We start from the raw sequence: 24,659 nt of genomic DNA, 5'->3' as shown, positions 1-24,659 counted from the left end.
GCCCCATCCAACCTGCCCTTGAACACTTCCAGGTCTGGCTCAGCCATGATGTCTCTGGAGAGAGCTGTAAGTGTGCCAGCCTACAGATCCCCAGTCTTGACAACTTCAGGCTGCAAGGATGAGCAAGAACCTGTGGCTCCTCCACACCCATCTTGTAGCTGGGCTTGATCCAGTAGCAACAAGAAACCTGCCCCATTGCCCCCCAACCCTGGCCAGAAATGGGGGTTCAATCCACCCGCCAGCCCCTCCTGGGTACCAGCACCCACTCGGTACTCCGGACACCAGGCGCAAGGGTCGCAGCACACGAAACGCTCGCAGGGCCTTCACATCAAAGCCGCCTTTGCCGCCTGAAGTCCCTGCCTGCTTCGCATTGACCTGCTCCAGGGTCATGGTGATAAGCCTGAAAGAGCCAGGGCAGGGTGGAGGGAGTGGGGGGGAAGCAGAAGGAAGGACAGAGAGAAAGAGAAGGGCATGAGGTTGGAGACCAAGAAATCTGTGCTAAGGTTTCAGATCTCTGCAGGAAGGAAAGCGAGGACCTTGTCAGCCACACTCAGTTTGACCCAGGGAACAGCTCTTGGCTGGACACCCCTCTGGTGGGTGTCACCTTCACTGCTGAACAACTGGGGACCCTTCTCACCCCCTGGTGCCCAGTGGACCCTCTCTCCCTGTGTGCCAAATCCCAGAGAAAATCATGCTACTCCCATTCTCCAGACCAAGAAGACCTAAGAAGCATCAAGGAGTCAGACAGGAAAAAACAGGACTTAGAGAGGAACCCAGGGGCTTTCAGGGCCTGAAGAAGAGGCCCATGGGACAAGGCCATGAACTGAGTCTATAAGGTACCCCCAAACCCACCGCAGTCACTAGAAAAATTGATGTAGCTGATGGGCTACAGACCAGGCCTGGTATGAGCCGAGCACCAGCAGCTTCCCCTGCTTGCATTACCCTAGAGACACGATGGAAAAGTCAAGCACGTTCCAGCCATTTCGGAGATAGGCATCCGTATGGAAAAGAAACCCATAGGCAATTATCTTGAGCATCGCCTCGATGGCAAAGAAGATCAGGAAGGCGATTTCAATCTTCTCCTGTGTATTGGAAAAGCAAGCAGGAGAGGATGTTCCGTTAGAGCAAGCTGTCACCTCCCCTGTATCACCACCATGCACGGCTGCCCCCAGCATCTCTCTGGATCAGCTCTGGCTGTGAAACCATCTGTGATCTTCCCACCCCCACCAGGCAGGGCTGTGGCTACCCTGGCAGGAAGGGAGCCACCACATGCCACTCCCTGTCTGTAGCATGATCCCCTGCATCCCTGCAGTGACACACAGCCAGGAGCGTGTCCCTGGACTAGGGGTACCTGTTCTTCCTAACCCAGCACCCAAAGGTGCCTGGCCAGGGCACTGCACATCCCTGGTTCCTATCCTGCCTGCCTCACCCTCCCGTTCTCTCACAGCCTTTCTCCCGCAGGCAGCACTGACACCTTCTCCTCATCTTCTCCAGCTGAGGGCTTGCTGGGTCTGTTCTGGAGACGCCGCACAGCCACCAAGGGACAAGCCAGCTGCATTGTGGCTTCCCTTGCGCCTTGGGTTCCCAGGAAAATGAGCCCTTGGGCTCAAGACCTCCTGCCTGGCAAAGTGAGCTGCTAGAAACTGGCCTGGGGGCTTCATTGGGCAGAGGCATTGATCCTGCTCCCAGGCAGGACCTGGCACCCTGCTCCAGGGGCTCGGCTCAGCCTTGCAGCCCCAGCACCCGTAATGGCTCAGCTTTCCCCAGAGTACAGCCAGGAGCTGCCTGTGCCCACCTGGTTCTGCCTGTCACTGCAGTCACTGCCCTTGCTGCTGATGGCCCTTTCCAGACTGGAATTAAAATCCCTCTGAAGCAGCTAGATGGATGGGGCTATTTATATTTCTGGTTTTCACAGAATCGCAGAATCACTAGGTTGGAAAAGACCTTCAGGATCATCGAGTCCAACCATTTCCATGGCCCCTCTCCTCCCTCTGCACCACATCAGGGGCAAGGAGCATCCTTGTTTGGGGTCTGCAGGGAATCGCACCTAGAAAGGCAGAAATGTCTGTCTGAGATCAAACTGGAGCAGATCTCCACTGGGGGAGGCTGCAGTGCTGCAAGCATACTTTCCTCCCGGGGTCCTGCTGGCTTGCCAAATGGAAAACGCTGTCCATTTCAGAAACCAGGGCTCCAAGAGAAGCATTGCTTCTCCAAAAGCAGAGGCCATGCCAAGTGTCCCTATATGACTGTCACCCACACAAGTGCCAGTTCCTTGTTAGATCTGAGGGCAGCCGCAGCAAGAGCAGAGACGTAAGCATTGCAATTATTGGTGTTATCAGAGATTTGTCTTCAAGTTTTTAATTAACACAACTCAATGCCACTCTCCTCCTCCCCTTATTAGTGACAGCTCTCCCCTAACCTGTCCCCAAAGGCCTGTCCTTGCAATCCCAGACATGTAAATACAACTATCGTGAGGTATATATTGAGGGACTGCAGAGCCACACCAGCAGCCAGTATTGCAGGTGGGTATCTCCACTGCTAGAAATGAAGAAGAAATAGGAGAGCCCACTGCAAGCTACTGCAGCCCTGCAGCTCCCAAGGTCCAGGTTAGTGAGCATCAGGATCCAGCCTGGAGCCCCAGCATTGCAAAAGCTATTGTAACTCCTTGCCCTACTCCATCCAGCAGGACAGAATCAGCCTCCAGGGTCTCTGACTGCCAGGGATCTCCCTCTAAAAACCCTCGCCCCAGAATCAACAGTGGCTTGATGTTCCTTGGACATCCCTTGGAGAAACCCAAACCAGATGAAGGTGCCCAGGGTACAGCCAGCGAAAAGCAAGGTTCCAACCTTAGGCAAGGGAGAGCCAGCAGGCAGCCCCCTGCAACCTGGCTACACTCCCTCTATCCAGGCAAAGGCAGTAATTGCAAACTGTCTTACAGTACCAGCTCACTGTCAGGCTCTGCACGCCCAGCCACAAACAATGAGCTGGATCATCCTGATCTCTCCTTCTGGCATCACTTGTCTAGGATAAGGAAAACTCTCGGCATGGCCAGCGTAAAGGTTGTACACAGTGATTCATCAGTGCTGGCTGGTGGGATTCCCCCATCACCCATCCTACAGTTGGTCCAGGTCCCCTGGCTCATCTGACTATAAACTGTGGACAAGTGCTGATGTTAGCAGAGCAAAAGGAGCCAGGCCTCTGGCTAGGAAGACATCCCACGAGCATCCTTGTCAGTGGGCTGAAGTGCCTTTCAGTGGGGCAGTCACAGCAAACTCTCTCTGGATTCTCCAAGTGGTAGGTTGTAGCTGCAGGACACAAGCTGGCAATGAAACTCATGTGGCCACAATGCAATGACCTGATGCAGGGCAGACTGACTGCCAGAAGAAAGAAGCTAAGAGATATTATGTCCTGGAAGACTTTATACCAGCTTAAGTACTGTATGTCCTCCCACTAGGGCAGACCCCCCTTATGTGCCCATATGGCTGATTTGAGAATAAATCCATCACACACCTCCCCCAGCTATGGTGCTGCCCATGGTGCAGGTCAGCACAGAGACAGGGCACTCACAATCCAAGTGGCCACCCCGTGCTTGTGCCACGAGGGACACGCAGCAGGTCCTGCAGGCCAGGCACACGTGTACAGGCACAGCTCCACTGACTTCATGGAAGATGTGGACAATTTCTAGCAGCTGAGGACCCACTCTGTGTCCCTTCATCATCCCCAGAATTCAGAGCTGGCTACCCAAGGTGGGAGGCTGCTTAGGGAAGGGCGGCAGGGCTGCCTGGCAGAGATGGGGTTGGTGCATAAAGTGTCTAGCATTCAAAAAACCACTATAAAAAGATGCAGGTCGTTAAAACACACCAGGCTGCTACATACACACATGCTTCAACCATGTTAGGGACACAGAGTAACCTGAACTGTGGGTACTGAATGAGCCACAGAGCAGCAGGAATAACAGCGCGGACCATGCCAATGCAATGCAACATGACACATCTCCAGGCTGTTCAGCAGTGTCACTGCCCAGCTCCTACAGCCACACAGGGCACTCAAGAATGACCCCCAGCTCCATGTCCCTGGTGTCTCCCCAGGGATTCTGGGGAGCAGGCCTTGGTTAAAGCATCTCAGCTAGCCAAAGTGGGGGATAAATGGTGAGGGGACAGCGTGACTAACATAGCCGTATAGCTATGCCCGCTTCCCAATAGAAGACATCCATGTGCAGCAGGACTCTCAGCACTTATACTCTTCTCTGATCCCTCCTAACTGTGCCCATCCTCCTGCCCTCCACTGTGCCCCCTGTTCCTGCACTACCAGCCACTGCACCTCCCCTATAGCCTCTCCATCCCAGTCAGACCCTGCTCCCCTCTCCTCCTGCAGCTCCAGCCCCCATCACCTCTGCACCTCCCTTATAGCCTCTCCATCCCAGTCAGACCCTGCTCCCCTCTCCTCCTCACACTGCCCTTCACTGCCAGGCTGAGGCAGTCATCACACATCTCAGGAGGCTGGAGGCTGGCAGGGATCTTTGGGGATGACCTGGTCCAAGCCCTCACTGCTCAAAGCAGAGCCAGCTTATAGCAGGTTGCTCACAGATTTGTCCACTCAGGTCCTGACTGCCTCCAAAATCTCCACAATCCACCCCTGGGCATCCTCTGCCAGGGTTAGACCACCCTCCCAAGTAAAAATGGATTTTGTATGTGCATCAGTGCATTGTCCAGGATGCGTGCACAGACATTAGGAACAGGCTGCCCAGGGCAGTGATGGGGTCCCCTTCCCTGGAGGGGTTAAAGAAAACATTTATACGTGGCATCTGGAGACATGGTTTAGCAGGCACAGTGGGGTTGGGCTGATGGTTGGGCTTGATGAGCCAAGAAGTCTTTTCCAATCTTAATGACTCTATGATTCTGTGATTCTAGGATGTGCCGAGCAGGTAGCTGTGCTGCTGAAGTCTTTCATAAGGGCTTTTAAAACATAAAACACTTAAAAGGGGTTTCTCCAGAGGCTTGCAGCAACCACACTTTGCAAAACAGAGTACTCTGTGTCTGTCTCCCCTTGTCCTGAATGTAGATGAGAGAACCCCTGCAGACGTGGCCTCAAGCTCCACCAGGGGAGGTTCAGGCTGGACATCAGAAAAAAAAAAATTCACAGAAAGGGTCATTGGACACTGGAACAGGCTGCCCAGGGAGGGGGTTGAGTCGCCATCCCTGGAGGTGTTTAAAAGATAGGTGGGTGAGGTGCTGAGGGGCATGGGTTGATGGTCGATAGGAATGGTTGGACTCGATGATCCAGTGGGTCTTTTCCAACCTAGTGATTCTGTGTGATTCTCTGTGTGTGAGAGGAAGAAGGGAACAGTACAGCTGGTGAAAGTATGGGAACACAGTTAAAGTAATCTCATAGTCTCTCCTATGGAAAATCAAGACAAAAACGAGGTCTGGGACAGAGGAAGGCTCCTTTGAGTATATGGGGGGAAACCCTGGTACTTGGCACAGAAGTGGCCATGCTCCACAGTGGAAACCAGACAGGCCCCTCAGGGCAGCTGCGAACTATGCCCAGGGAGAGACATGGAGAGAAACATTTCTGCTCCCCACAGCAGCCTCTGTCACAGCAAGGGCACATTTGGGATGAGAGACGAGCAGGAAAGAATTTGGGAGAGTTTTTGAATTGTTTGCACAAATTCTTTGGAGCAGGTGGTTGGATTGGATGGTGTACAGAGGTCATTCCAGCCTCAGCTTCTCTGTGATGCTGTGATTCTCTGCCATATCCCTGATCCACAGCTTCTCCTTTCCTATAAACAGACGACAGGCCTGGGCTTGACAAACCCTAGGGCTGCAGAGACAAGAACCAAAGAGGCAACAAACCACTCCAGAAGATATGTAAGCATGGAGGGGTCAGGCCCTACAATGAGTTGTTCCCCATTGGATCTCCCTCACTCACTGTCCACAGCTCCTCATTGCTCTGTGTCCCTTCCCTGTCACACCAGCTGCCCCGTGTCTGCTCAGGTGTCTGTGGGACACCTTGGTGCCATTCCTGAGGGTTGTCCCTGCACTAGATGCCCTGGGTCTGCTTGGTTTGAAAAGGCTTTGCTGAGGGCTACTACCTCAGCCAGCAAAACCATGGAAAAGGAGAATGGTTTTGACACAATACAGACATGGGCTTAGTTGATGCCCATCAGACCCCGGGTGTGGAGAGCCCAACTAGAGGAACAGAAATCCTGAGGAGCTCAGTTAATCCACCCTTCCCCAGGCCTGCCAGCAGATGGTCAGCAACGTCCTTCCAGAGGAATCTTTGCTGTGGAGCTGGGGACCATGGGGTATCCTGGATATAAGGAAGAAATTTTTCACACTGAGGATGGTGGAACACTGGCCCAGGTTGCCCAGGGAGGCAGTGGAGCCCCCATCCCTGGAAATATTCCGGATCAGGCAAACTGATCTAGCTAAAGATGTCCCTGCTTCTGCAGGGGCGTTGGACTGTACGGGCTGTAAATGTCCCTTCCAACCCAAAGCATCTTATGATTCTGGGATCCTGATGGATGGAGCAGGCTTTGGAATCTGCTGTATTTTTACTGGCATTCAAAACAAGTGGTCCAGCGCAGCAGCTGGGGGTCTGGGACACCTGCCACAGCATCAGGCGCCTGTATTCCTGTAACTGAGCTGTGCCGGGGGCTGTGTTCAGGCTTTAAAACACAGGCATCCCTTAGATACAACCCAAAGCAGCAGTGGGATCTTCAGAAGCCTTTAAACCCTGTTTCCTTCATGTTAAACATCCATGCTACCTAAACATCAAGCCATTATCTGCAAAACTAACAGAACACCCACACGTAAGCCACTATCTGTGTCACTAAGAGTGTCTTCTGTACCGTTTGAGCTCCAGCTCTGTCCCCACTCACCAGGCCACATGGTCTGCCTGCTACGCTCACAAAGCACATAGGACTCAGCCCTGCTGCTCCCAGCAGATACCTGTATTTTCTTGGGTGAATCCCCTTGAATCCCCTTCAATCCCCTTGAATCGCCTTGCTGAACAGGTTTCTGAACTTTCTTGCTCCTGGAGCAAGGCGTCTCATGAAAGACAAACAAACTCCATGGTTTGGAACTCACTGGCAAGTTTGGGACCTCAAGTCAAAGTGAAAATAAATGCTGTGAATTTTGATCAAGTTAAAAAGTCAAAATAACGGCCAGGGAGGTGGTTGAGTCCCCTTCCCTGGAGGGGTTTAAGGGACGGGTGGACAAGGTGCTGAGGGACATGGTTTAGTGATTGATGGGAATGGTTGGACTCAATGATCCAGTGGGTCTTTTCCAACCTGGTGATTCTATGATTCTGTGATTCTAAATAATTCTAGATCTTGTTAGAATTGGACAAAATTATCCAAAAGAAGCATTACCAAAGAAAAACATCTCCTGGATCAGAAAAAATCTAATCTAAAAAAAATAATAATGAACTACATTGAAATAAAACAACTGTATTTCTTCCAGGATAAAGCAAAACAGATTCATAGAAGATTTACGGGTTATTAAACACACATTTTTTCACCCCCCACAAATGACTTCTAGTTAATAAAGCCTAATTCTAAATCTAGTGTGAACGATGTGTGAAAATCTTCCCCAGGTTGTCCTGGAAAGACAGTGTCAGAAGCATGGTTGCTCTCCAGGTTTTCCAACAAAGTGGCAGCAGAAGTCTCCCAGAAGACCCTCCCTTCCTGAGACTCCGTGCCGGAGTCTGTCAGATTTAAAGCAGAGTGCATTTCACTGCATTAAGTGCCTGGGACACAGGAGGCTTCTCTGCAGGAAGCTGGGGCTGGACAGGCTCCTGCACACTCGTTAGCAGTGAGCTCTGATGAAAGTGAGCACCAATCCTGCCTCCACAAATAACGTGGGACACTGGTCTAACTCCGTTACCCTTCACATGTTTTGTCTCCTCAACAATTCCAATGTCTTTAAGTAGAATCATGGAATGGGTTGAGTTGGAAGGGACCTTAAAGCTCAGCCAGTTCCATGGGCAGGGACACCTCCCACTGGATCAGGGGCTCCAAGCTCCATCCAACCTGGCCTTGAACCCCTCCAGGGATGGGGCAACCACCACTGCTCTGGGCAACCTGGGCCAGGGGCTCCCCACTCTCACATTTCTTCCTAAGATCTCAATCTCCCCTCTTTCAGTTGAAAAAACGTTCCCCCTTGTCCTACCCCTGCACTCTAAGGTCTCTGTGGAATAAATAAAGACAGTCCTCTCTGGAAAGGACTGGACAATGAAGAGAGAAAATTTAAGTAGTGACAAGGAGAGATTAAATGCATTGCAGCATCTCTCTGCTGCGGGAAGAAATGCCTGCAACATCCACTTTTTGCACTACCTGTGGGCTCCGGGCAGAGCATAGCCAATACCTGAGGTGCCGGGGATCTGGCTTAGTTCTCAGCTGGTATTGCTCCTAGGAAGCCACCAGAACACGATGACAACAGGGCATGAAAAGCAGGGACGAAAGAACAGAAGCCTGGGGCTGCCAGGCTCCTGATACAGAGGGCTGTTGGCATGGTAACAGGCTGAAAAATCCCCCAATAGGACGCAGCATAAGTAATCGAATATACAGTGAATATAAATAGATAGAATTTCATTTATACCTGACCTGAGTCAGTTCATGCCTGCCTGTCTCCCATTGATGGGAAAGGCTGTTGGTCCTTCTTGGGCAGCATCCACCCCTGCCTGGGAGCACCGTGAGGCAGGTTGGCCACCATCGTGCCACACCGCAAGATGCTGCTGGGCTTAGAATCATAGAATCACCGAATCATAGAATCATCAGGTTGGAAGAGACCCACTGGATCACAGAGTCCAACCATTCCTATCAAACACTAAGAGGCATCCCCATCCCAGACAGATTGCAACCCCCGCTCTAGTGGGAGGCCCCTCTCCCCACCTCCGGCTTCCCATGCTCAACTTGCTTCAGTTTTGCTTTGCCTCTTCAAGCTCTCAGCTGAGGTAACAGCACCTTCCAAATCCTGCTGCCCCCTCAGCTAGGGAAGAAGCTAAAACCAGTGCGTTGAGCTTAACTGTGCCCTGAAAAGCTGGTCATGCACTGGGAGGCTGAAAGAGCACCCCAGGAATGAACAATCTGTGGGTATTTTTGATTCCTCTCCTTTGTGGACAGAGCTTGGTTTTATTTTTTAAGGACATAATGACTCTTTTTCCTCTTTTCCCAAGGAAACACTCTCTTCAGTGTTGTTAAAAGCTTGTTGAGAGGTAAAGAGGCAAAAGCAGTTCAAGAAACTAAAAAAATGTACAAGTAAAACCTTACTTCACATTTTGTATCACAGAAACATTGATATTTTTATATTTTTTATATTATTTGCTTTAATATTTTTCCCTGGAGAGTCCCTAAGGCAAAAACCAGAGAGGTGCTTTTTTAAGTCACAAGTTGCCAGCAATATTTGCACCCAACACACCCCATCCCAACATTGAAGTGGCCAGAAATGAGCAGATGAGAACATTTCATTAAAATAGGATGTGTTTTGATGCTTTGATTCAGTCACCGAACTCAGACTCTCAATGGAAATCAATGAGGATTGAACCACAACAGGGATCTGAAGAGGGGAATGTGGGGGGCAAACTAAAAATAGTGCAGATTATTGATTTGGATCACATCAAAACATCTTATTGCAGTCACAATGGAGTGACTAGGGAAAAATGGAATAACTGTTCAGAAAGGAGCAAACTCTCTGCTTAACAGAGATAGGTTTTTTCCTCTTAAATAAAAAGTACAAAAATTAAAATAGAGTTTTGAAATGAAAGGTCAGAAAAAATTATTCCAAAAATGCTAAAATAAAACAGGAATTTGTTCCTTTTTTTCATCAATTCTTCCTTCCTGTTGCCTTTGATGTCAGCACAGAGGTCGTTTCAGCCCCTCTGAAAACTGTTTTGCAGTAATTTCTCCATAACTCTGTCTCTCACTTAAGCATCTCTTGCTGAACCAGCCAAATCTGATTGCAACCCACCGGGCAGCAGCAGATGACCCCACGCCAGGTATTGCCATCCATACCACACTGAGGGACCAGCTCTGCAGAGCCCTTGAAGCCAAGCAACTGGCTGTCCAGCAGGACAGCAAGAATCGTGGAATGGTTTGGGTTGGAAGGGACCTCAAAGCCCACCCAGTTCCACCCCCTGCCATGGGCAGGGACACCTCCCACTGGATCAGGGGCTCCAAGCCCCATCCAACCTGGCCTTGAACCCCTCCAGGGATGGGGCAGCCACCACTGCTCTGGGCAACCTGGGCCCTCCAGGAAAACATTTCTTCCCAAGATCTCATTTCAATCTCCCCTCTTGCAGCTGAAAACCATCCCCCTTGTCCTATCCCCATTCCCCGATGAAGAGCTTCTCCCCAGCTTTCCTTACCAGGCTGGAGTTGGCAACATTGGTGTCATCCTCAGGCATTGGCAGGTAGACGGCCAGTGCAACACAGTTGGCGAAGATGGTCAGAAGGATGATAATCTCAAAGGGTCTGAGAAGAAGTGTTAAGGAGTGGATACAGGAACAAAAAAGCAGGTACAGCCCTGCCTCTGCCTCTGTCCTATCCAGGTCTGTGTGGACAAACCCCACTGGCTGTGGGGAAAGAACCTCACACCAGGGCAAAGTACCAGTCAGAGTTCACCCTCTGCACAACCTCATTGCTGACCATCTCTTAGGTCCCTGAGGAGGGAGGGAATGGGCCAAGATGAGATGCAGGACCTGGATACTCAGGACATGTGCTAGAGACGGACACATAGGGAAGGGGGTACAACTCAAAAGGCTGCATGGAGAAATAACAAGGTGATGGGAGAGCTGGTAGTTTACCTCCTCGTCCTTCAGTGAATCACCCAGAATCAGGAGGCTGAGGGGAGACCTCATTGCTCTCTCCAACTACCTGAAAGGAGGATGTAGGGAGGAGGGTGCTGGGCTCTTCTCCCAAGTGACAGGGGACAGGACGAGAGGGAATGGCCTCAGGCTCCACCAGGGGAGGTTCAGGCTGGACATTAGGAAAAAAATTTTCACAGAAAGGGTCATTGGGCACTGGAACAGGCTGCCCAAGGAGGTGGTTGAATCACCTTCCCTGGAGGGGTTTAAGGGAGGGGTGGACAAGGTGCTGAGGGACATGGTTTAGTGATTGATGGGAATGGTTGGACTCGATGATCCGGTGGGTCTCTTCCAACCTGGTGATTCTATGATTCTATAATTCTACAAGACAGGATTTCCCAGCATCCCCAGCTCACTTTGGATAGACCTTCCAAAGGAGAACAGCTCCCACGAACATGCTCTGTGGGAGCACTTGCAGCTCAGCCGTACAGACTGATGCCACTACAGAGCCCAGCATAGCCCTCAAAACCCTGTAACCCAGCGGAGAGGCCCTGCAGCTGTACTGATGCTTCCCTACACTACAGTTAATCAAATAATTAGGTTACTTTCCAGATAATTATTCTGAGGCCTGCCTTGGGAAGCAGTGGCCATGCCACTGTCCAATCCAGCATCATGGGGCAAAGGGCACCTAGGGAGCGTTCTCTACATGTTGGTCTGCTGAGCTGGCTGAGTGGGGTCAGTTGTGTGTGATATTCATCACAGGTTATTTTGCCTTTTCTGGACCCTTCCATCCATCAACTTGACGACACTTTAAAAACCAATATCAGCTGGAAAAGCTACTCCCTGCATCAGAGGCTTCCCTGTCCACTCTGACAGTGAAAGCAGCCCTCCTCGAAGAGTGACCTATCTTGTAACTGGAGCTGGAATCAGCTTGCTGCTTGTGAGTCTGTGAGTCTGGCACTGTAATAAGGTAGAAATACAGTGGGACAGATTTTTAACCAAAAAAGAGGCACTGAGCGTGGCATCTCTGCCTCTTGCCACTGAGCCAGAGCCTCAACATCCTCCTCATCCTTGTCCTGCAATCTCAATTCTGTCTCTCCAGCAGCCTCCTGCCACACAGCATTCAAGGGTCCCAACATCTGCCTTGCAGTAGGAATCAATGCCTTGCAACTCTGTAGTCCTCCAGGGTCCCCAGACCCATCATCCATCTGCTTTGAAGTCCTCCTGGGTATAAACCAACCTGGTATACCAGGGTGACATCACAAAACTGGACATATGCAACCAACCATTAACTTGCTGGGTTAGACGTTGAGCACAGCCATTTCCAGAGTGCTCAAATTTCCTTGTGCTAACAAATATGGTTTTTGAGCTGTGAGCATAAACCCTGCTCTGCCTCAAGCCAGCCTGACTTTCACCCACTGAAAGTGAGTGCAGTGATACTCCCCACTCTCCAAGTGCCTGGAAAAGCCACTCCTGTGGCTCAGCTTGGTGCTCCGACAGCAGAAGCAATACAGGAGAGATGGACCAAAGGAACAGGAATGTGTGCTGCCACACTGAGCCCAGATGCAAGGTGTCCCCATAGAAAACAGGCACTGCTAATCTCCTCTTGGCAGCCTGCCTGGCCCTGAAGACCATAAAAGACTGTAAGAATTGGAGGAGTCCTGTCACGCCTTGCAAATCCTGTTCCCTGAAGGTGGAAAGTCGGGTACATTTGGGTATAAATATAGCCAGGTGCAAGAGAGGCACTGGAGAAACCTGATGGCCTGGATCATTTATCCTGTACAGGTCAGAACCACCTGCATCTGCAACTTTCCTGGTGGGACACCCACCTCTCCCCATCACACTCCCCTCCCAAGGCACTAACGTGGGAAAGACACTCGCTGCACTACACACTCTGGCACTCTGGTACTCATTGGCCCAGGAGAAGGAATGCAGTTTAGCATGTTAGAAGACACAAATCCTATTTCCAGCTCTTCCCATGCCGCTCCGGAGTGTATGCGCAAGTTTCTTCCACACTCAGTGCCTATTTAAGACACAGACACAGCTCCCTTCCGTGTGCTTGCACAACAACCCAGTCCTCATGCCAGAGAAGCAGAAATGGAAAATTCCTCAATTTTAGTTCTGCTCGCTCTCCTTGAAGGTCAGAGACCCCCTTTGTAGTGAAGGAATAAGGGCTCAAAACTCATGGCCAGCAAAGCAGCACCAGAGGGGTGAGCAGGGCTGCAAAAAGGCACCCTGGGCTTTGAACAAACTGGCATCTCTAGCATCACAGGGGCCCAGTTTTGATGTTCCCACGGCACGATGTGTACAGCAACACAGCCAGTCTGAGGCAACCAAGCCACCAGCACGAGGAGCAAAGCCTGGCCGGGGCTGGGATGATCCGGCCAAAGACAGGAGCATCCAGCAACTTCAGCAACATTCAGCAACCAAAAGGAAAAAAGTTGGAGTGGAAGAACTGGATTTGCCAGAAACATCCCCAAATTTCATCACTTTTGCTTAAGCCCTAAAGTTTTGCTGCCAAAGTGAAATGTTTTCTCCCACTCTCTTCCCTTACATAAAATACAAGTCAAGAAGGTGATATCTAATGGCCTAAAATAGAATCATAGAATCATAGAATAACCAGGTTGGAAGAGACCCACTGGATCATCGAGTCCAACCATTCTTGGATAGTTCCTGGATGTCTGGGAGAAACATGATGTTTTGGTGTTTCCGAGCTATAATGTCCCAGTGAAAAGATGGCCAGCAAAGACCAAGCAACCAAACCCCATCCCTAAATTGAGCCAGAGGCACAGAGAGATATGGTCCCTCTGACAGTTTGGATCCCAAAAGCCTTCCCTTGGGGCAGCAGTGCTGGAGAGGGATGGGAAAGCAGAGGGAGCAGCTGTGAGATCAGGCAAGCAGTGACACACACAAAGAGCCATCCCAAGCAGCTTGCCATGGTCTCACTACCCACCCCAAACCTCTCCCCTGGGGCAGCCTGTTGTCCCCAGCTCCATCCTCAGCTCCCACTCCCCCAGCCTGGCCCTCCTCCTCTGCCTGGTTCCATCCCCACCTCGGGATCGCACTGTGCTCCCTCCTCACATGCCAAATCTTCTCCCCTCTGGTGGGCTGACCCTGTTTCTCCCCAGCACAGTTCTTGTCAGCACAAGACATGTTCCCTCCCACAAGTCCCTGGCTACCCAGGCCGTCCCTGCCTGTTCCCACACTACCCTGCTGAAGGTCCCCATGGCCTGACCCACTTCTTAGCCTCAGCTTCCCCTACAGACCTATTCATAGAATCATAGAATCATGGAATAACCAGGTTGGAAGAGACCCATCGGATCATCGAGTCCAACCATTCCCATCAATCACTAACCCATGTCCCCCAGCACCTCATCCACCCGTCCCTTAAACCCCTCCAGGGAAGGGGACTCAACCCCCTCCCTGGGCAGCCTCTGCCAGTTCCCAATCACCCTTCCTGTGAAAAATTTTTTCCTAATTTCCTGGTGGAGCTTGAGGCCATTCCCTCTCGTCCTGTCCCCTGTCCCTTGGGAGAAGAGCCCAGCTCCCTCCTCTCCACAACCTCCTTTCAGGGAGTTGGAGAGAGCAATGAGGTCTCCCCTCAGCCTCCTCTTCTCCAGGCTGAACACCCCCAGCTCTCTCAGCCGTTCCTGTTCCTCAGGCCTGTTCTCCAGCCCCCTCACCAGCTTCGTTGCTCTTCTCTGGACTCGCTCCAGAGCCTCAACATCCTTCTTGTGGTGAGGGACCCAGAACTGAACACAGGATTCGAGGTTTGGTCTCACCAGTGCCGAGTCCAGAGGGAGAAGAACCTCCCTGGCCCTGCTGGTCACGCCGTTTCTGATCCAAGCCAAGATGCTGTTTTACAAGCCAAGATGCCATTAAAGCCATTCATGCCCCCGTTTGCCGTTACTTTTGAAATGCATCCTACTGGGGCTTCTCATGCACCTTGTTGTCTTTCACAGACCCAATGAGACAGCCAGTACAGGCTTGGAGAGGGCTGGCAGCTCTCCTGCCTGCAGCCCACAGGGTCCTGCTCCCCAGCATCCCTCCCCAGCATCCCTGCACCCGAGGCCACATAGCCAGAAGGATACTTCCACTCCACGATGCTGATGCATGCCTTCCGCAGAGGGTTTTGCAGGGTTAAGCAGAACAGAGCTCTGGGTGGCCAGGGGGCTACTGGTGGCACTGGCTTCTTGGTCTTCTCCTTCTGTTGCCTTTTCTTCACATCATCCTGTGGAGAAGCAGGGTCCATGGTGCTTCTCCCCTAGTCAATTCTCCCCCTCCTGCCCCACCGCCGAGCCCCCCTTCCCCGGGTCCCAGCCAGCTGGAGCTCCCTTCTCGTGGCGTCTGTCTCCTCTGCGCACCCGGGGAGGCGGTGGGGGACTGAGCGCTGGAGTCTGCGCTCGCATGGACAAACACTGAAAGCATGAGTTTAAATTTAGACCTCAGCCTGGCTCCTGGGTGCTGTCAGAGCTCCTGAGGCAGCAAAAGGGCCCCTGCAGCTGTTGCTTCTTTGCGGGGAGCACGGGGAGGCGGGCGAGTGCTTCAGATGCCACTACCATGGGTGGGGGTGGGAGCAAGCTGCCCTCACTGGGCACACGGCTTCTAGAAGCAAAACACCTTTGTCCCAGGTCAGCTTTTTCCCCAGTTCCCCTGGCCTCCCTTGTCCAAACTGGGAAGCTGGGCTGCCTGGGACAACGTATGCAGCCTTATTTGCTGAATGACATCACTCAGAGTGAGATGGAGAACCCGACCCTGCCCAGTTTGCCAAGAAGGTTACTCCACAAACCCTTTCTCTGCAGGGTTTCACCTTCATTTGGTGCAAACTGCTCAGCTGAGCCCTGCGTTCTGTGACCTCGGGGCTGCAGGGCCTCTGGGGCTGAGTCTGTCTCACTGGCAGGGACTTGGACCCCAACCTCAGAGCAACAAGGAGTCATGGTGATTAAAAAAAGCTTTCTTTTCTGGAGGGGCAGAGGAAACTATTGGCTTGCATTGGTCACTTAAAGAACCCTTTGCTCAGCCTCACTTCTCTAATCCTGCTTGAAGACTGTGGAGGTACCTGGAGATGCAGGAATCCAACAGGCATAGGCTGGATTGCATCCTGGCAAGTGCAGCTAGCCTTGGGAAAGCCCAGCTGGGTGAATGGTATGAACTGTTAGAGTGAATCCCAAGCTGAAAGCAGATAGGGAGAGTGGCAGGTTATTAGCATCTCTTCACAGCAGGGGAAACCGAGGCCCCAGGAAGGGTTGCTGTTGGGGTTTTCCTGGGGTTTCCTGGACTGAGTCAGCAAAATAATTGCAGTGATCTTATTAGTTACAGGTATGTCCTATGGCAAACAGTATCCCTGTCCTACAGAGATGCTATAGTCTAATGGGACTGATCAGCTGTGCCCCAGTCAACCCCATGCACCCCAGAGAGCTGCTCTGCCCACTGCACCACACTGCCTCACTCAAAGCTTCCTCTCCTTTGCTTTGCAAGGTTATCCCACTGCAAAGGGAAAAGCTCTTAGAGCTGTGCAGCAGGCTGGACCAAGGGCCAGGAGGGTCACAGTGCCAAGGGAACTGATCTCTCCCTGCCCATGGCAGAGACACAGTGTGGAAAGCAGGTCCTGCCGCAGCTCCAACCCATTTTGATGCACTTTGGAGGAAGGAGCCCTCAACTGTAAAGGGGTTAAATTAGGAACCTACCCTTTCTGACACCACTCTGCTGCATTTTGTGCAAATCAGAGTCAAAACACTCCTGTTGAGGGCTCTATCCCCGTCTCCACGTGAGGCAGGTACGTGCATGGTCTTATTTCTCATTTAGTCCTTGTTCTTCCCCCTAAAGCCCAGTGAAAACCACGAGCCATATTTCTGCTGCCTGTGCATGACAACCTGATCCAGCAAGGATGGGAGGACCCATCTAGTGGTGAGCCCGAGGAGAAACAGCTGCCCTTTGGCACCCTGGAAAAGTCTCAGGGGAAGAGGGCAGGGTGAGCCTGGGAAGGATGGACAGCCAGGCGCAGGCGGGGGTTTGTGGAGAGGACACTCGGGACCTCACTGATCTCCTCTACACCCCTACGCTCACACACCGAGCTGGCCACCACTCTTCACCTTGCTATGTTCTGTTTTGCTCAATCCTGTGCTGGCAACCACCGTTATGAAATGGCTTCAAGCAAACATACTGCATGACAGAGGTGTTCCTTCCAGGTGGGCTTCTCCTGCTCTGCAAGGAGCAGGGATAGGAAAACGGCCTCCTCCACTGGGGCTCCAGCAGGGACCACACCAACCAGAACACCTCACACCTCCTGGCACGGGCCTGTGTCCTGCTCTGCTCTCTCTTCCCTCTCCTTCTCCCTGCTCCAACCCACCTCCCCTCTCCCCCTCCTTCCCTTCTCCCCTCCTCTTTCCCTTCTGCATTCTTACCCTCTTCCTCCCTTTTCCCTCTTCACCCCTTTCCCAACTCTCCCTCCTCTTCTCCCTTTCCCCCACTCTCTTCCCCTTTCTCCCTTCTCTCTTCTCCCTTTCTGCACCCAAAGAGATGGCAAGTGCCCACCCTGTGGACAAGAGGAAGGCGATTACTTCAGTCTTTTTGAGTATTCTTAAAAGCCTGGCGAACACTGGCATATAAAATAGTTCTGCCTTGGGTTACTTAATGACAGAATGAAGCCTTCTGGCCCTGCAGAGAAGGACTTGGAGGTGCTGGTCAATGAGAAGCTTGACATGAGGCAGCAATGTGCACTCACAGCCCAGGATGTCAACTGTGTCCTGGGATGCATCAAAAGAAGCATGGCCAGCAGGTTAAGGGAGGTGATTCTGCCCCTCTATTCCTCTCTTGTGAGACCTCATCTGGAGTATTGTGTCCCATTCTGGAATCCTCAACATAAGAATGATATGGAACTGTTGGAACAGGTCCAGAGGAGGGTGACTAAGATGATCAGAGGGCTGGAGCACCTCCCATGCGAGGACAGGCTGAGAGAGTTGGGCTTGTTCAGCCTGGAGAAGAGAAGGCTCCAAGGAGATCTTATAGCAACCTTCCAGTACCTGAAAGAGGCTACAAGAAAGGTGAGGGAGGGACTGTTCACAAAGGCTTGTAGTGATAGGACTAGGGGCAGATTTAAACTAGACGTAAGTAAGAATTTCTACACTATGAGAGCGGTGAGGCACTGGAACAGGTTGCCCAGGGAAGCTGTGGATGTCCCATCCCTGGAGGTCTTCGAGGCCAGGTTGGATGGGCCTTGGACAGCTTGATCTAGTGGGAGGTGTCCCTGCCCATGGCAGGGGGGTTGGAAATAAATGATCTTTAAGATCTCTTCCAACCCAAACTATTCTATGATTCCATGGGAGGGAACAGAGACCCTGTCTGCCTAGAAGTTGGGAAGAGGGTCTGCTGACAAGGCTACTGTGAACAATTTTGTTAGTTTTGGTGGCTGAGGTTTTTTTGATTCAGCCTTTCATAGCTGGTTCATTCACACAAGACATGACTTAAAGCATCACTTTATTGCATGAACATAAAAGTAGTCACTGCTTAGCACATCTCAGAACAAAGGACATGCAGAAGCAAATGTGGTTTCAGTATTGTCACCTTCTGTTTGTGTACTGTTTCTGGATTCAACCTTCATTTGGAAAAAACACTCGTGACTTAAATGACAAAACATTTCCCTTTCCTAAATGGCTTTCCAACCCATTATTTCCTCACAGATATGCTACCTGCGCCTTTCTGAGACTTTGTTTGATCTGATACCTCCAAGGATGATAAGAAAAGCCATATTCAGCCAGGCCAGACAGATATCCCCTCCAGTGTCCTATTTTGTGCCAGACAAAAGCCTTGTTAGTAAGGAAATCAAAATCTTGAGATGAGATTATGCAAGTAAACGGCTGAAACTCCAGCTCTAATGCACTTCTTCTGCTAAGCTTTGTGTCTACTAAGCCAGCAGCCTTCTAGTTCTCTATTTGCATTGCAGCAGTGCAAAAGGTTCATAGAGTTACCAATAGCCACCACTCTTTCTACCTTAGCAATATGCTGCTCTCAGTTCCCCACACCCATCCATTTTTCCCAGCCTCTGCTCCGCAACACCCTTACACTACACCCGTGGGGATCCTGAGGAAACAGTTGCTGCTTGTGAGGTGATTTAACAGCCCTCGACATAGGAACTCAGGTCTCTGCCCTCACAATAGTATCTCCAGCCATACCTGGAAAAGAAATACATGATGTAATTTGAGGAGTTAGGTAATGATTGAATTGATTATAAACCCAAACTCTGTTAGTCTTTGAGAGTCTTGGGTGAAGAAGGCTGGGCATGAAAGGTATGAGTCAATGGAAATTCTGAACACCTCAATCTAGGCAGCTGGGGAAAGGGGAAGGAAATAGTGTTTGATAGGAATGGTTGGACTTGATGATCCGGTGGGTCTCTTCCAACCTGGTTATTCTATGAAACCAAAGGGAGAGCTCTGGGAGGGGGGGAAGATTCAGAGAGTTAAGGCAGGTGATGGGAGCCAGGATTCCTCAGTTCTTTCAGCACTAGGAGGACTGTGCTCAACTTTCCCAAATACAGCTTGTCACCCCCTCCCACGACCACCAGTCACTAGCAGGGTTTTCTTTGGTCTCCTCTGCCTGCTTCTTCCCAGGACCCACTGCAATTATTCTTACCAAGGACTGAGGCCCCTTGCCTCTGCAGCAATCTTCTTTGCACACTGAATGTCATCCTCAATATTATTATCCAGTAATTCTGTAGAGAAGGGGGAAAAGGTCAGTATGGAGGAAAAGGGATTAAAGGGAGAGCAGGTTTAGATGGGCAGAGTAAAAGGTGTTCATCAGGAAGGGTAAGTGGGATACTGAGGAGATGGATGAACAGGACACAGAGAGAGAAATGCCCAGAGCAGCTCTAGGCAGGTGTCATGAACAGAAACAGGGGCTTTCACAGAACAGGCAAAGAAAGGATCTCTGCTCTGTCCCAACACTCACTTGAACAACTGATATGGCAGGCGTTCGTGGATCCACGGGTCTTGCCATCGTCGCACCAGTACTGACTGTTGATCTGAAAGATCCCGTAGTCCCTGCTTGGACCATTGTTATGAAACGCATCAGTGTTGTAACTGCTCTCATGTGCCACCAGGCAGACTCCTGTGGGAGGAAGAGAGTTCCTTGAGGACGAAGATCAAGCTGTGCTCAGGGTAAATAAAAGAGATGAAGGGCACAAGGATGAATGAAGAGCTGGAGAAGTGAAGTGGTGATACCATAAGTCTGAGAAATGGATGGGTAAATGCTTGGAAGCATAAAGGTCTGGATAGGTGTTTGTTGTTTAAGCAATAGAAGGGGGCAAGGAAGAGGATGAGGAAGAAAAATTATGAAGTCAAAGGGATGGAGGGACAGAATAATACTGCTGGTAGATTACAAAGAACCTGAGAAGGACAAGGGTGGTATAGGCTGAGAGGCGCAGTGGGAGCTCATTGTACTCACAGTCAGCTACAGTTTTGCCCTCAAAGCCCTCAAAGCCATTCTGACGTAGGATCCTCACCAGGTCACATCGGGAGATGATTTCTCCCTGGGTGCCTGATAGAACCAGGCCAAGGAAGACAGGAAGAAAGACAAAAGGAATCATTGACTTTCTCATCACGCAGTCCACAGCCTGCGAGTACCAAAGCAGCTTGGGCTGTCTGTCTGCCAGGACTGCCGGCAATGCCAGCCTTTTATTCCCACTCCCAGGAGGAGGCCCAGTTGGCCAGCAAAGCACATCAGGGAAGTGTGGGAGGACTTTACAGTAAGGAGCCCATAAGGAAGTGGGCCAAAAGCCAAAGACAATTCCTGGGCAATGCCCATACCTATTCCAGCAGCCCTGCAAGGCTGGGGCACATGCCTGTGTCACCATTGTTATGGCTTTGGTTTGCCTTATTCTCCTTTTATCAGTGAAACTGAAAAGAGATATTTCTGCACAGGCAATTATGAGGCTAGAATTTCCCTAATGACATGAGAAGCCCAGTGTGAGGTAGACATCTGAGCAATTTCTCCCAGAGACAACCTCCTAGCGCACCAACATTTCCTGTCTCAAGCATTTTGCACCTTGAGGGCCAGGGTCGCATTTCCATAGGGTTCGTTCAGTGATGTGAAAAACACCAACAAGTGTATGGAGGAAGAGTTTCCAATGCAGCTCCTGCCAGGGGCACCTAGACACCCCACCATCCTCTACTGGCAGCTCAGGAAGAAACACAGAGTGCTGGGAAGCGAGGGAAATTCCCAGCTTTGGGTAGGACTTGGGTTTGTTGGGCACCGGGTGGACATGGACAATGGCTGGGGGAGCTCCAAGCAATGAGTTACTTATTACAGAAAGGAGGTAGAGCCTTCAGTCAATACACAAACCAAATGTTAAAGGAATGGTTGTCCACTTGGCTGACCTGAAGGAAACTGCATTACTGGAAAAGAGATTGCAATAAGATGATGGTGCAGCAGTGGAGTTTGCATACCAGTCAATGACACTGTTGTTATAATACAAAATAAACACAATCATAATATAACAGTTAGACATAATACATAGTTAGAGCTCAAACACTTTTTTCAGGACATGGGATGGGCTGAGGTACTCCATGCCACCTGGACCTTGGGCTTCAATAGCCAGAGCTGCTTGCAGGTCTCCACAGCTCCCAGCATGATCTGAAGAACTACACAGACTGTAGACTCGATGTGAGGAAGCACTTCTTTACCAAGAGGGTGGTCAAACACTGCAACAGGCTTCGTGGAGGTGGTCAATGCCCTAAGGGTAGCAGTGTTTAAGATGCATTTGGAAAATGTCGTTAATACAATGCCTTAGTTTTTGGTCAGCCCTGAAGTAGTCAAGCATTTGGACCAGGTGATCACTGTAGGTCTGTGTCAGCTGAAATTGGTCTCGTCTCTTCTCTTCTCTTCTCTTCTCTTCTCTTCTCTTCTCTTCTCTTCTCTTCTCTTCTCTTCTCTTCTCTTCTCTTCTCTTCTCTTCTCTTCTCTTCTCTCCTCTCCTCTCCTCTCCTCTCCTCTCCTCTCCTCTCCTCTCCTCTCCTCTCCTCTCCTTTCCTCCCCTTTCCTCTCCTCAGTAGCTGAATCTCCGTGTTGAACTGATTTAGGGATGCCGGACACACACCAGTCCATGACACCCTGTGGGATGCCTGTGAAGGTGCCACAGGGTATACCCAATATCACTGTGGTTACTCTAATGTCCCTGGAAAGCAGTGGTATGTTGAGAAGTTCCTGGGGACTGGTTAAAAAAAAACCCAACATGATGCCCATCTTCAAAAATGTAGGAAGGAAGGATGCAGGGAATTCCCAGGCAGTCAATCCCACTTCAGTGTACAGGAGGATCATGGGTTCAGTCCTTCTGGAAGCCACTGCCAGGTCCATGAAGGACACTAAAGAGACTGGAAACAGTCAGCATGGATGGCCCAAGGGCAAATTGTGGCTGAGCAACCCGATTGCCCCCTAAGGTGAAATGACGACTTCTATGGCCGATGGGAAAGCAAGGCTTGTGAACCTCGTCCTCTCATAAGGCTTCCAAGACAATTTCCTGGATGAGAAAATCAGGTGATAAGGGCTGGATGGATGAAGTGCAAGGTGAGTGAAAACGAGACGAACCTCCAAGTGGAATGGCTGCTGATTCTAAATTTTAGTGGTGGTCACTTTAGAGCAGTTTTCCTCAGGGGCTGATACTGGAGCTAATACCGCTTGCATGTTCATGAACAGAATGGAGACTGGACAAGGTGTGTCCAGTTCATTTGCAGCAAAAAGCAACCTGGGTGGTTGCTGGTAAAAGCCCACGGTGTTTCAGAGTACCTTAAAAATATCTCAGGATCGTCATACAGGCAGGAGCGTCACACAGGATGGGTCCCAGTTAACAGTTATCTTTTGGAATTGTTGTGGTAAGGGAACATGTACTTTCAGTCAACATTTGTTCCGCTGTATGGGTTTCTATAGATAAGAGAGGCCAGAGTTTAGGAAATAATAATGCAATTTGTCAGCATGGCTTTTGATTGAGGAACTGAGGACTTAAGGAAATTTAAAGTTCCATGGAAGCTGTTTGGACTAAATAACTAATAGCTAATAACTGAGAGGAGATGGGGAGGAGCTGACTGGTGGGTGAACTTGGAAGGTAATTAATTTTTGGGGTGACAACCACACAGAGCCCCTAAAGACCCCTTGGAGCATGCACGGAAAGTGCAAGGAATGGCTTGGCATTTAGTACAATTATGTGTTAATATCTGATTACATGCTTGATGAACAACGTTTGCATAACTTTGTGGGAGTTGCAGGCAGTTGTCTGAGAAGAGGCCAGGGGCTGCCTGTGTGTTGAGAAGAGTTGATCTAGCCAGCTCCAAAACAGACCTAGAGTGATGGGCTGGCCAAAGCTGAGACCATCAGCAAAGCCAGTGTCACCTCTGTGAAAATATATAGAGAGAAAAGGCAGAAAATGGCAATTAGGGAAATAGGAGACGGGGAAAAAAAAAGACTCAGAAAAAACAGGGAAGCCCAGGATGCCGGGCCCCCAGACCTGTGCCCTGGAGGGAGCCTGGGCTACTGGCTCCCAGCCCCCCTCGGGGAGGCAGAGCTGCTCAGGACACACAAATTCCTCAACAGAAACAGTTCCCTTGGCTGCCTTCATAGAATCATAGAATCATAGAATAACCAGATTGGAAAGAACCCACTGGATCATCGAGTCCAACCATTGTTGTTGTGCCCCAAGTGCAGGACCCGGCATTTGGCCTTGTTAAACCTCCTGCCATTGGTCTCAGCCCATGGATCCAGCCTGTTCAGATCCCTTTGGAGCCTCCCGACCCTCCAGCAGATCCAGCTTCCACCCAGCTTAGTGTCGTCCGCAAACTTGCTAAGGGTGCCCTTGATGCCTTCCTCCAGGTCATTGATAAAGACATTGAACAGGGCTGGAATAATAGTATGACCAAATCTATGGTATTGTTTAGTAAGATTGGAATTATGCGTGTGTTATAGTTGTGGAAACATGAGCTTTTGTTACTGATGATGATTGGAAGACAGTCAGATTTAGCTAGGAGAAAGGGCTTAATTCTGAGAAATTGTAACTACCACTTAATGGTCATTGAGTTCAGGGGAAGAGTTTCTGAGGGACAGTGGGTGGAGGAGGAAACATTCAGCAAGAAGCTGTGTAAGCAACTGGGTTGAAATTACAGCAACTCAACGTGGCCATGCTGAGAACCATTCTTTTTTGTTCTTAGCTAGCAATTGATAATTGCATGCAAATATTGTATCGGAAATACTAAAAATACAAAGGAAGTATAAATGAGTTACTTCTAAGTTACTTAAGTTTCTATTGCTTTTTCTATTATCCATTTTTCTGGGCACACTAAGGGAAAAAAAACTCAGTTTGCTACAGGAAAAATCTCTGCTACATGAAAAACAGATGTCTTATTCATGAGTGTATTTAATAGTTCAGGCTTTAGGTTTTTTTGTTATAACCCAGTTTAATTTTTTTTTTATTATAACCTTGTTTTCTTATAATCCGGTTCTTTGTAGGGGTTGCTTTTTGTTTTGGTGGTGACTGTGGGTTTTTTCTTCAAATCAGAGAGTGATACAGAGTGAAAAAAAGCAAAGATAGAGATTTCTACCTTGTTGTTTTTATACTTTCTATTTAGTTTTATGAAGGGAACTTTGTGAAGTGAAAGGGATGGCACAACAAAAATCATCTTATACCTTTCTTCAGGTTTTGCGGACTTGACAAATAAGCAGGTGTTAACCATCCACTTTTCTTTGTATGCACAAGTGGTCATGTGGTTCTGTCACTCTGGTCTGTATAAATTGTAATGCAATGGTAACAAGGCAACTATCCAACAAGCGATTCCTATGAACACACTCTTGGCCGTGCATTTGTAAATATTCCATCAATA

General features: G+C 50.1%; 2 protein-coding genes and 1 long non-coding RNA gene across 3 annotated transcripts in view; 1 reads left to right on the top strand and 2 right to left on the bottom strand.

Annotated features, from left to right (window-relative positions):
* The window catches only part of CACNA1S (calcium voltage-gated channel subunit alpha1 S), a 49,423-nt gene extending 34,244 nt beyond the window's left edge, over nt 1-15,179 (bottom strand). The window contains exons 1-4 of the mRNA XM_069875720.1: nt 14,895-15,179; nt 10,366-10,471; nt 943-1,082; nt 267-400 (exon numbers count right to left, since the gene is read on the bottom strand). Coding sequence (XP_069731821.1) covers nt 267-400; nt 943-1,082; nt 10,366-10,471; nt 14,895-15,055 — 541 coding nt within the window. The 5' untranslated portion in view covers nt 15,056-15,179. The remainder of the gene's footprint in view (nt 1-266; nt 401-942; nt 1,083-10,365; nt 10,472-14,894) is intronic.
* Nucleotides 15,180-18,271: 3,092 nt separating this feature from the next.
* On the top strand, nt 18,272-18,796 carry LOC138730562 (uncharacterized). The gene is made up of 2 exons (XR_011339044.1): nt 18,272-18,418; nt 18,719-18,796. It is a non-coding gene; the product is annotated as an uncharacterized lncRNA (long non-coding RNA).
* LOC138730561 (lysozyme C-like) lies at nt 18,714-20,474 on the bottom strand. Its single transcript, XM_069875846.1, is given in 4 exon segments — nt 18,714-18,974; nt 19,432-19,510; nt 19,747-19,905; nt 20,242-20,474. Coding segments are annotated over 4 exon segments (453 nt in total). The 5' UTR covers nt 20,396-20,474; the 3' UTR covers nt 18,714-18,913.
* Nucleotides 20,475-24,659: the final 4,185 nt, after the last annotated feature.

Source organism: Phaenicophaeus curvirostris, chromosome 24 (assembly GCF_032191515.1).
Source record: "Phaenicophaeus curvirostris isolate KB17595 chromosome 24, BPBGC_Pcur_1.0, whole genome shotgun sequence".
Taxonomy (NCBI): Eukaryota; Metazoa; Chordata; class Aves; order Cuculiformes; family Cuculidae; genus Phaenicophaeus; species Phaenicophaeus curvirostris.
The sequence above is the reverse complement of the archived record's forward strand: the minus strand, read 5'-3'. Positions and strand labels throughout refer to the sequence as shown.